Genomic DNA, 12,948 nt, shown 5'->3' with positions numbered 1-12,948 from the left:
GCCCCCCCCCCCCCCCCCCCCCCCCACGCCATGCATGCCAGGTTGCCCTTCCTTTCAGAAATGATGGAAGTCCTGCAAAATGCACTAAACTGAAGTAACGTAGCTTCTATTATAACAAAGTAAATAATTCAGTAGATTTACTGGATTTTAAACCTTACTCCTTGGGTAAACAATCTGTGACTGACTTCACACCAAATATTTGTTGGTGGAGGATTTGGACTTTAGGGATAAAAGTGGATACATTTTTTTATTTTACAAACTCTGTATTTGAACTTAATTATTGGCTCTTCAGTTTTAAGTTACCAGCTTTGTTTTTTTTTTTTTTTTTTTTTTAATGAATTTGATTTACATCGTGGTCAAATAAAAATTGCTGAGCAGGGAAAATAAACTACTTTCTGGATTCCTTCTTGAATTTTCTCATGCTGTGCCCTAGAGAAAATGTGAAGCCATTCCACATTAAGGTGTTACTTTTCCCAGGGATGTGTTCATTTAAAAGAATAAAGTCAGGCAACGTTTATTTTCTTTTCCTATAAATAAATGAATGGATTAATCATTGTATACTTGACTCCTATGTTCGTGGGATTTTAGATAGGAAGCTGTTTCTTAGCTGTGCTTTTCAATACCCCATAAAGAGTTGCTTCATGGATGTATATACTAATAAGCAGTGAAAGAAAGTGTATGTTCAAAGAATACAACAAGGAGTATGGATATTTTGCAATCATCTTTATATATTATGGTGCTCTGAATTAAAAGCTGAAAGTTACTGGGTATGTCTGACACCTTAGTGCTTTATCTTGGTTCTACTAATTTTGCCTGCCCCACTCCCACTTAACCCTAGCCTCATGCCTTATCTGTAAGATAGGGGATAATAAGATTATAAGGTGATTATTAGGATTGAATAAGGACAAAATTTATAATGGGTTTTAGCAAATGGCAGAAAATATTTTCTGAAGAAAACCAAGTGCTATTAAAAAACATCACAAGCCTTAGGCTTACTTTGGGATTTTAAAAACCAAGAGAAAATGGATGGCTGAACTTTTAAACATTTGGTAAGTATTAGTTCAGAGCTCTGGATTCTTTGCATTTTGTCTGCTGGGTGAGAAGGAATAAAAGCTTGTTGTGCCTTTTTTTTTTTAGATCACTTTAATTTCAAAATGATGTGTTTAACCATTTGTGGGAGTAATTTTCATTTTGTGATCCTGAAGCATTTTGATTCAGTGGGAATTTCTGGTGATTTATATCTGGCATAGAAGTGAGCTTAAGTTTAGCTATTCTAACGTTGAAAAAGGAAGCAATGTTTCTATTGGATTCTAAATTATACTTTCAAAAATATTCTGAAGTATTTGTGTATCTTAAACTTGGAGTTAAGACAGCTTAGCTTTGAAGATAAGAAAACCAGATGTGTGCCTTTTCTACCCAGATGTGTTTGTTGCTGGAACTAAATGAAACAGTAAATGAAACAGTTTAAAACCCTGGAAAGGTTTTAAACTTGTTTCTATAACTGCTAATCTACATACTCAAGTCACTAACCTATCTCTTCGATCTCTTTGTAGGCTGACCAACTGACTGAAGAGCAGATTGCAGGTGAGAAATACTCAGCTAGATTGTACCCATTAGATTGTTACTATTAGTTGAATAGCCAACGTCAGAATAAGAGACTTGTGTGAAATAATTGACTTTGGTATATGTCATGTATACTAACATAAGGGTATAATACAATACAGTAATTCAAACTGCTTTGGCAAGTGGGATTGTAAACTTGCCGGTGGAAGATGTGCAGGGCTAATTGTAATTAAAGACATGTATTTTAGTCTGCGTGGATATACTTTGGAGCCTGGTGGTATAGTGGTGGTCTTTGTTTTGTTTTCTGAAGACTACCTTAGTATTCAGGAGTTCTGGTCTAGCTAACACTCTAACTTCAAATCAGTCTCCACAAGAAAAGAGGGCTAAGAAGTAACTAAGGCAGCTTGAAATGGAGAATCAAAAAAGAAACATTGAATTTACCCTTGTTAAAATTAGCTAATATTTTAACCTAAGAATTGCCTATATAATCAATCGGAATAATCATTTCTCAAGTGAAAAAATTTAAGAAGTTGGCATTCTATTTTATAAATGTCACTGTAGCAATATGGATTTTTCTTTTAAAAGCAGTGACAGCTGTTGAAATGAAGCTGCTTAAATATTGTCCCCTTTAGTTTGCTATGGAAGTATGCAAAATTATTACATAAAACCTGATGTCATGTTCTCTTTATGCCATGCCATAGAACATTAATACTTTTGACTTATCCTTATACTTTGAGATGGCTGGTTAATGTCAATGTTGGGGAAACTTTTTTTCCCCCCCCTTTTGGGGTTTTTTTTTTTTTTTTTTTTTTTAAATTGTAGTGTTGAAATGCTTTGCAAACTATTACTTTGTTTTCATTAGAGACTTTTATTAGCATGAGCACCAAGCAGTTTATCTGCCACAGTTTTCACAGTAACCAGGAAGGGTTTGATAAGAGCTCAAAAGCACTTGAGAACTTTTTCTAATGCTGGAGAAAACTGTGAGAAGCCCAATTGGAACTATATAGCCCATTTAAAGCAAGCTCCCCACTTCCATAAGCATATAGAAATTTGGGGAATACCAGAATTACACTAGTCACCTCAAATATTCATCACAAACACTATTTGATAGGACTGTAGGTAGAAAGCTATTAGTATTAAAGACAAATTTAAGCAGGTTTTATTTTTATTTATTGTGTAATTTGACTTAGTGTTTACTATCTGAGGTTGGTAAATTACATGTATTGAATGTTATCAACAAAAAGCAAACAGTTTTGGGAATAATTTTTTTTGTTGAGTTACACTGTTATAAAGGTATCACCGATTTGATCTCATGTCTCCTCAAAAAAAACAGACTGCGCCTGATGGCTGGTAATCTTACCACTTTGGGAGGCTGAGGCAGCAGGTTCACTTGAGCCCAGGAGTTTGAGACCAGCCTGGGCAACATAGTGAGACCCCATCTCTACAAAGTAAATGTGTCATCAAAATGTTTTTCTGAAGTAGTTTTTTTATAAATATACTGTCTCCTTCCCAAACTATCATACGCCTGCCTTTCATTTCTCAATATTCCCAGTCAGGTAGTGGCACATGCTGTACACAGTACAACATGTTCACTTTAGGGTAGAAAATGTATTAGTGTGTCTATTGCATAGTTGATGGTCATTTCTGCTCTCCTAAACACACAACTGTTTAAAAAGAAAGTTTGTTGGCTGGGCGCAGTGGCTCACGCCTGTAATTCCAGCACTTTGGGAGGCCGAGGCGGATCACTTGAGGTCAGGAGTTCGTGACCAGCCTGGGCAACGTGGCGAAGCCCCGTCTCTCCTAAAAATACAAAAATTAGCCAGGCGTGGTGGTGTGCTCCTGGAATCCCAGCTACTCAGGAGCCTGAGGCAGGAGAATCACTTGAACCCAGGAGGCGGACGTTGCAGTGAGGTGAGATCGTGCCCCTGCACTCCGGCCTGGGCGACAAAGCGAGACTTCGTCTCAAAAAAAAAAAAAAAAGTTTCTATTGAATATGAGAATGATAGCATTTTTATTTTTTATTTATTTATTTTTTTTGAGACGGAGTCTCGCTCTCGCCCAGGCTGGAGTGCAGTGGCGCGATCTCGGCTCACCGCAAGCTCTGCCTCCTGGGTTCACGCCATTCTCCTGCCTCAGCCTCCCCAGTAGCTGCGACTGCAGGCGCCCGCCACCTTGCCCAGCTAATTTTTTGTATTTTTAGTAGAGACGGGGTTTCACCGTGTTAGCCAGGATGGTCTCGATCTCCTGACTTCGTGATCCACCCGCCTCAGCCTCCCAAAGTGCTGGGATTACAGGCGTGAGCCACCACGGCCAGCAGCATTTTTATTTTTTAATTTTTTTTTTTGAGACAGTTTCACTCTTGTTGCCTAGGCTGGAGTGCAGTGGCGCCACCTCCGTCTAGTATTACTTCACTAACAAGTTCATTTTATTGATAACTCTGCCATGATGTCATTAGTTGTTGGTGTTTGACTTTTGGAAGACTGATAGGAAAAATGTACAGTAATTTTTCCTTAAGAAATCTGTACCTAAACTTTCATTAAATTTTCAAGGTCCAAATTTGTTTGACAAAAATATTAATGTTACTCAATGTACAGCAACAATTGCATGAAGTGCCAAAAGAGTTCCAATACATGATCTCTAAGGGATTATTAAGTTCAGAATTTTGTGAAGAAATAGAAGTTAATAAACAGTCATTTGATTTGTAATTGTCTTGTGATAACCTATTTTAATAAAATTTTAAAAACATGTTATTTTAATAAAATTGTATGTTTAGGTAATAAACTAATTAGGGAAGGGCCCTGGGGTTGCTAATGAACAAATAAAACTTGAGTAATAGATTTTTCTGAAAATTTCAATTTGATCATAGCTAAAATGGATTTTGGTAGGTTCCTTATACCTATCAATTATGTAGAAGATAGCTATTCTGTGGCATTCGGGACCTGTTCTCTTTATTGTATATTTAGGTTTTGACTCTTGGATTTATATTTCAAGTCATTCCTGGGAGTTACTGTTTAGAATTATATGCTTCTGTACATAAAGATTATGCTAGTTTTGAAGTACAGGTAAACTGTAAAGGCAGGTGAATTAAAATTTTACTTTGGGGTTTATTATTTTGAGGTTTTACAGGTATTTTTTACTCTTGAGTATAAAATACAAGTAGAAATTTGGAATAAACCTTGACCTTTAAAAGAAATGTTATTTGTTCCTTTCTTGAATGAATAACAAATAGTATTAGCATAGATAGGGTTTTCTTTTCTGCATTTTACTTATTCTAGCAAACATTTTAAGTGCTATTAGATTTTAAATTTCTTGAAAGTTATACGTAGATAATCTTACACTATGCATCTTCCAGTATTCATCTTTTTGTTAAATCGTATAATAGAAAGGTGACTACTGCTAATTAAACATTGGGAATTTATGCACCTAATGGTGGTGTTAAAAGATACCCATAGTAGAGAATGTAATATAAACAAATACATACCTCACAGTCCTTTAATTTTCTTGTAACCTATATTAGGTGAAAGGTGCAATGTGTCTGAATGCTGATATATGTATTTCTAGATATTTCTACATTCTGTTTAAAAACAGTAAAATTGAAATGTCTTTATCAGTTGTGCTATTTGTAGGTGGAGACTCCCTGATCTATTTTTGTCATTAGGTTGATCTAGGTTAGCGCTGTATACTATTTGCATAAAATCAGTTAGTGTGGAATGAACTTTCTGATAGGTATTAGATGAGTTCCTCTACAAACCAGTAATATTTAAATAAGAAAGAATGCAGTTAGGAGGCAATTGTAGTAGCCCCAGCAAAGGATGATGGAGCCTTGAACCAAAATACTGATTGTAGAGATGGAGGAAAAATTAGGCAGTATTTAAATGGTAGAATTCGAGACTTGTTGGCAGATTTCAGATGGAAAGAGTTAAAAGTGGCTCTTGGGCGTTTGCTAGTATCTTTAGGGTTGCTTTGAGTATAGAATTCATCTTCATATGTTTTGCTTGTGATCAGCCAGGGGAGATATATCCTGTAGACAGCCAGAAATAAAGATATTTATTGAGCAAGATGAGTAGACTAAAGATACCTTCGTTGTAAGTGAGTATAGATGAAATGGCCCAGGAGTGCGAAAAAAAGGATAAAATTGGTCACATCTAGACATAAGAGACAGGAGTAAGAGCCTTTGGCAGTATGTGGTAGGAGGAAAATCAAAGTACTGTTATGAAGGCTAAGAGAAGTTTTGAGAGGTTTTCCATACAGTTTTGGATGCTGCAAGAAAATGAGATCATCTTTATCTTGACATTTATTAAGTATTTGTTTGTTGGACATAGTTGTACGTGTTTTACACATACTAATTTTTTTATGAGGGATGACCAGGTGAACACCCCTTGTGGGCGTGGTATACTGTGTTGCTGCACATACTGGGCACATTAATGCCATTTCACAGAAATGAGGAAGCTGAGGCAGAAAAGGTTTAGTAACTTGTCCAGATTGCATTGCCAGAAGAAGGAACAGAGCTAGGAAATTCTAACGCAGTAGTCAAGTTACAAAGTCTCATTTTAGTTTTTATGCCGTATGGCTTCACACTGAAACATACTTGATGGATTGGGTGACTGACTAGTGGTCATTGGTAAACTCAGCATTTTCAGGTGATGAGTTGGAGCTGTATGTCATTTTAAAATAGTGGATTGTTAGAAGAGAGGAAACTGGTATGAGTAGTAGTGCCTTCCAAAATTTGGGGAGGGACAAGGGCAAACACTTAAAATATAACTAAGGTTTCAGTTTAGTTTTATGCTAAGCGATGTAAAGATATTTATGTGGTAATGGGCAAATGAGTGGAAGAATAGTTGAGTCCACAGAAGAGGTAGTATGGAATGAAACTGGAAGGTGTATGCGAATTGGAGTAGGGATAAACAGGCAGGGAATAAATTGGCCTTAGACTGAAAAGAAGGTACACCATTTCTTAAACATGTGTCACATACACATTTTCAAACGTATGGCTATGTTGGGAAAGCTTAATGGCCCCATGAACTTGGAAACTTTTTGTATTCGTTTGCTGATAGGGTCTAATATCCTCTGGAAAACGACTTACTTGGAAAATACTAGCTGTATTATTTACTCATTGGTATAACTTTGCAGTATCAAAGTTAGTCTGTTTTAGTTTCTTCCCTTCTTTTTTTTTTTTTTTTTGAGATGAGTCTTGCCCTGTTGCCCAACCTGGAGTGCAGTGGCGAGATCTCTGCTCACTGCAGCCTCTACCTCTTGGGTTCAAGCAATTCTGCTGCAGCCTCCCAAGTAGCTGGGACTACAGGTGCAGCCGCCACACCCAGCTAATTGTGTGTGTGTTTGTTTTAGTAGAGATGGGGTTTCACCGTGTTGGCTTAGGCTGGTCTCAAACTCCTCCTGAGCACAGGCAGTCCACCCACCTCGGCCTCCCACAAGTGCTAGGATTACAGGTGTGAGCCCCTGCACCTGGCCTGTTAATCTGTAAATGGTGAATGAAGCCAGGTAGTCTGGAGTGTTGCACCAGCAGGTTACCATGTAATGTAGTGATGTACTAGAAGGAACATATAGCTGGGCACAGTGGCTCATGCCCTGTAATCCCAGCACTTTGGAAGGCTGAGGTAGCTGGGCACAGTGGCTCATGCCCTGTAATCCCAGCGCTTTGGAAGGCTGAGGCTTCGGGTGGATCACCTGAGGTCGGGAGTTTGAGACCAGCCTGACTAACATGGAGAAACCCAGTCTCTGCTAAAAATACAAAATAAGCTGGGCGTGGTGGTGCATGCCTGTAATCCCAGCTACTTGGGAGACTGAGGCAGGAGAATTGCTTGATCCTGGGAGGAAGAGGTTGCGGTGGGCCGAGATTGCACCATTGCAGTCCAGCTTGGGCAACAAGAGCGAAACTCCGTCTCAAAAAAAAAAAAAAAAAAAACAAGAAGGAACATACTATCACAACAAGATCTTAAGGAATAATCTGTTTCACTGTATAAGGTTGGGGTTTTAATATTCCAAAGAAAGCTCAAAATGATCTTTGTTCTCAGTGACATACATTTAGCTAATACTGGACATTGATATCTTGATCGCCCATTGTTAGAGACTGTTTATATAGTCCCTTCTGCCTTACTAGAAAGGGAAAGTAGCCTGTTTCAATTTAGTAGGTGATTGATTTAGACTTAGTGGCTGACTCTAACTAAACACAGTATACAGAAACAGTCTAATTACTCTGTAGAAATACATATTTGGGTACCAATAGTCTTATTTTTGTTTTGTTAGGTTAGGTCTGTAATTTTGAATTATGTTCAGCAGAGCAGCTTCAATGACAAATAGTAGAGGAGCCAGTCATTTGGGGATTTGGTTCTTTTCCTCTGTAAACCTAGGATAATTTTACTTAGATCAGCATAAAAGTACAGTTGTATGATTGGCCAAAGATATATTTGAAATATTATCATAAGGTATCATAAAGATTAGGTAATCTTTAGGAATCAAAGTCACATTTCAGATGCTACCTCCACTGGTATTTTTCCTTTAAAAGTTTTTTGGGTTTTTCTGAGACATGGGGTCTTACAGTTTGGCCAGGCTGAAGTGCAGTGGCTGTTCACTGGCACGATCCCACCACTGAGTAGGCTTTAAGAGTTAATACTTTTCATTTAGGTTACATTTTATTGCTAATCTGTGTATTTGGTTTGTGGTCTTTCTTTCAAACAGAATTCAAAGAAGCTTTTTCACTATTTGACAAAGATGGTGATGGAACTATAACAACAAAGGAATTGGGAACTGTAATGAGGTCTCTTGGGCAGAATCCCACAGAAGCAGAGTTACAGGACATGATTAATGAAGTAGATGCTGATGGTAAGTCTTTAATTTTTGGGGGTGGGAGGGGTTGAAGAAATGATATTTATAATTCTGTTTGATGTTTCAACTAAACCATTTCAGGTAATGGCACAATTGACTTCCCTGAATTTCTGACAATGATGGCAAGAAAAATGAAAGACACAGACAGTGAAGAAGAAATTAGAGAAGCATTCCGTGTGTTTGATAAGGTAGGTCAAGGACTGGATACGTTAAATTTTGAGGATGAAATGAAGATACCAGGACTCATTATGAAGACTTTTTTTTTTTTTTTTTTTTGATGATTTACCAACATATTTTAATTATCAAGCAGAAGCTTTTTAAGAATTCTGTATAGATTTTCTAATATATGTATTGCATTAATCTTGTCAAAGGAGGTGTCACTTGACTTTGGGACTTAGGAAATAGTGATTTCAATATAAGACATTTTGCTTGGCTCTTAATGACATTTGTAGGTCAACTATGTGTGTAGATTTGTATGCATTTCTAAAGTACATTTTTCCCCCAAGGCAAAATTTAGTAGTAAACTTAATAAATTTCCATTCCAACTCTCAAGTCTGTAATTTTACTCAGAAACTATACTAAATTTTTTGCTAGGATGGCAATGGCTATATTAGTGCTGCAGAACTTCGCCATGTGATGACAAACCTTGGAGAGAAGTTAACAGATGAAGAAGTTGATGAAATGATCAGGGAAGCAGATATTGATGGTGATGGTCAAGTAAACTATGAAGGTAAATCTTTCAATCTCACCACCTCGTTCTTTACTTTGATTTTTAAGATAAGAGGTGCTTGTTAGGTAACTATCAAAGTTAGTGACCCTTCCCCCCAAATTAGGATGCTAAAACAGCTACTTATATTTAACCTTTTTAAAATTCAGAGTGTTGTCTTCAGACTAGGCAACATTGCTCTGACCTGAGAACTTAATTTACAAATATTTACTATCAGGTTCTACCCCTACACCTGGAATCAGCATTTTAACCAGATTCTTGGTTGATTCATATGTAAAGTTTGAGAAGCACTGTACAGTGTTTGTGTCGGATTGTGGAACAATACGGAAAGCAAACTTATTCTGAGTTTCCTAAAATGAAATTAATGTGACTTTCTTTTCCCGCACTGTATTTTCTTTTTTCTTTAATTGGCTTTAGTCTGAAACTGAAGTTTACATGTGCTTCAGAAGTATTGGATGTATTAACTTTGAGATGGCCATATCATGAAGCAAGGCAAATAGAAATTGAAGGATTTTCAGTAAAACTTCGTATTTTTTTCATGATGTAACTGCTTAGAAAAGAGCATAAAACTTAATGTTATAAAAATTAAATCTAGCTCATAGCACTGAATTTACATTATTGTCTTGTATTCCAGCAGACTTAAAATTCAAGTCTAAACTAAGAGCCAAGAATGCTCTTTTTATATTAGCTTATCTAAAGCATTAATTTGGCTCTTACTAATAATCCTGAATAGTTACGGTTAATGAAGTTCCAGCCTGGGGAATAAACTTGCTTCCCTCTGTACTTAATGGTAATTCTGAGGAAAGAGAGGAATGGAAAGAGTACTCAGTGGTTAAGTAAATGTGACTTTTTTTTTTTGTTTTTTTTTTTTTTTTTTTTTTGTCTTTTGCTATTGACTCAATTTTTTTGTGTACTTCTTCTTTTTCAGAGTTTGTACAAATGATGACAGCAAAGTGAAGACCTTGTACAGAATGTGTTAAATTTCTTGTACAAAATTGTTTATTTGCCTTTTCTTTGTTTGTAACTTATCTGTAAAAGATTTCTCCCTACTGTCAAAAAAATATGCATGTATAGTAATTAGGACTTCATTCCTCCATGTTTTCTTCCCTTATCTTACTGTCATTGTCCTGAAACCTTATTTTAGAAAATTGATCAAGTAACATGTTGCATGTGGCTTACTCTGGATATATCTAAGCCCTTCTGCACATCTAAAGTTAGATGGAGTTGGTCAAATGAGGGAACATCTGGGTTATGCCTTTTTTAAAGTAGTTTTCTTTAGGAACTGTCAGCATGTTGTTGTTGAAGTGTGGAGTTGTAACTCTGCGTGGACTATGGACAGTCAACAATATGTACTTAAAAGTTGCACTATTGCAAAACGGGTGTATTATCCAGGTACTCGTACACTATTTTTTTGTACTGCTGGTCCTGTACCAGAAACATTTTCTTTTATTGTTACTTGCTTTTTAAACTTTGTTTAGCCACTTAAAATCTGCTTATGGCACAATTTGCCTCAAAATCCATTCCAAGTTGTATATTTGTTTTCCAATAAAAAAATTACAATTTACCCAATGGTTGCTCTACATCTGAGTCATTTAACTGTTCAAGTCTAATAATTTTGAAAATAAAATATGGCATTGGTTTCTCCTTGGTATAATCTAGATAATTTTTTCTCGTGTGGGGAAGTGTATGGAGATGGGTGGCAGAAATAGTGAAGGTGGGAAAGGAAGGAGAAAAGGATTGGAAAAGTGAGAAAAGAGGGAGGGTAGCACAGAAAATAAGAGGAACAAAATAAGGGGTGTAACTGAGGAGAGATGGAGGAGGAAGACCGAAAAGATGGGGATCTGTGGGGCTGGCTTAGTGTGGTCACTTTTAGGGGCCGCCATCATGCATGCCCATTCCTCCACCACCATGCCTGTCATATTGTGCTACTGTGATAGGCCCACAACACCTGTGGGTCCCCTCTGTGCCCACAGAACAAGATGGTGGCAGTCACGGGAAAAGAGGGGCAAGTTTTTTGTTTTGTTTATCCAGATTGTGTTTGACAACTTCAAAAGGCTCAAATGAAAGACTCAAAACTTAAGTGTACCTAGCATGGGAATTGGCATAAAGAAGGTATTTACTGTTTCTTACCTTTATATTTTCAACTTTGGCATTTGTCCACGTTGACTTAAGCTGTGCAATGATGTTTTAAATGTTTGGATGTTTAAAAAAACACCAAATCTAGTTGGGGTGAACATCCTTATAGTTTTACTTCTATTAGCTAATATTTTATTCATTATGCTTTTAATTCTGTAAGATGAGAATTTTCAGCTTGCCCATCTGCAACATTTTACAAAAAAGATGTCTTTAGGAGTAAATTGGCAATGACTACACCTGTTTTAGTTTTGCTGGCCTCTATCATTGCTTTCTCTATAATCTGAGCTACTCCAAAGGTGGTTATCAAGGTTTTATTTTTTAAAACTACCTTTTAAATGCTTAATGAAAGATTGCATAGCAAACCAGAGCCAAGATTAAAACATTGAGTGTAATTGTTACCTGGTTATTATAGCCACAAGGTCTTTAATTTCCCAGGGGTAATTCATTATTTGGCAGGTTACTGCCCCATTGACTATTTTAATACTACTATTAGTGTGTTTTAGAGCAAGGGAAGTTACAGGCACTGATAGTCCTAATGGTATCACATGAAACTCAGGTAATCAGTTAAATAGGAAGATTTTAGATGTGTACTCTACTCCCCTTAATTGGATGTAGTAAGTTGTCGAAAGGAAATCCAAACAAGGTTTGTTTTTTTGTAGAGACGGGGACTCGTGTTGCCCAGGTTGGTCTTGAACTCCTGGGCTCAAGTGATCCTCCCACCTCATCCAAAGTGCTGGGATTATGAGTGGGGCTTTTTTAAAAGTTAAGTGAAATAATGAAAGGCACTTAGCATTGTCCTTGGCATTTGCGTTAAGTGTTCCATTAATTATGCTATTAAACCAGTTATGACCCTGAAAATGACTAGGGACTTGGGCAGGCAATTGGTGTTTTCCAGTATCAACAATGAGGTTTATGTAAATTGATATCAAGGTATATATAACAAGGACAACAAAGGTAGGCAAAACATTTTTTGCGCTCTTGTATGTCATAATTGGTCACTTCTATTGTTGAAATATTTGCAAAAGTCATGAAGTCTCGGCATCTTGATTTTACAGGAAACAAGTGTAGAATGATTGTATAATTTAGTTGTGGTCATAATGAGCTGGGTTCAAATCTCAGTTCCAGTGCTTCCTACCCACAACATAATTCTATTGTAATCCAGGACTGTGATACCACCTTCAAGTTTTGTTTTGTTTGTTTGTTTGTTTGTTTTGAGATGGACTCCTGCACTGTTGTCTGGGCTGGAGTGCAGTGGCACAATCTCAGCTCACTGCAGCTTCCTCCTCCCGGGTTCAAGCAATTCTGCGTCAGCCTCCCAAGTAGCTGGGATTACAGGCGCCCGCCAGTACACCCGGTTAATTTTTTGTATTTTTTGTATTTTTTTTTTTTTTTTTTGAGGCGGAGTCTCGCTCTGTTGCCCGGGCTGGAGTGCAGTGGCCGGATCTCAGCTCACTGCAAGCTCCGCCTCCCAGGTTTACGCCATTCTCCTGCCTCAGCCTCCCGAGTAGCTGGGACTACAGGCGCCCGCCACCTCGCCCGGCTAGTTTTTTGTATTTTTAGTAGAGACGGGGTTTCACCGTGTTAGCCAGGATGGTCTGGATCTCCTGACCTCGTGATCCGCCCGTCTCGGCCTCCCAAAGTGCTGGGATTACAGGCTTGAGCCACCGCGCCCGGCAATT

General features: G+C 37.5%; 1 protein-coding gene across 1 annotated transcript in view; it reads left to right on the top strand.

Annotated features, from left to right (window-relative positions):
- CALM2 (calmodulin 2) overlaps positions 1 to 10,702 on the top strand; it is a 19,003-nt gene extending 8,301 nt beyond the window's left edge. The window contains exons 2-6 of the mRNA XM_017847987.1: positions 1,554 to 1,584; positions 8,260 to 8,403; positions 8,488 to 8,594; positions 9,001 to 9,136; positions 10,062 to 10,702. Of these exons, the coding sequence (XP_017703476.1) occupies positions 1,554 to 1,584; positions 8,260 to 8,403; positions 8,488 to 8,594; positions 9,001 to 9,136; positions 10,062 to 10,090 (447 nt within the window). The 3' untranslated portion in view covers positions 10,091 to 10,702. The remainder of the gene's footprint in view (positions 1 to 1,553; positions 1,585 to 8,259; positions 8,404 to 8,487; positions 8,595 to 9,000; positions 9,137 to 10,061) is intronic.
- Positions 10,703 to 12,948: the final 2,246 nt, after the last annotated feature.

The sequence above is a fragment of the Rhinopithecus bieti genome, unplaced genomic scaffold, assembly GCF_001698545.2.
Source record: "Rhinopithecus bieti isolate Rb0 unplaced genomic scaffold, ASM169854v2 scaffold_30687, whole genome shotgun sequence".
Lineage (NCBI taxonomy): Eukaryota > Metazoa > Chordata > Mammalia > Primates > Cercopithecidae > Rhinopithecus > Rhinopithecus bieti.
This window is presented reverse-complemented; position numbering and strand designations above follow the sequence as displayed.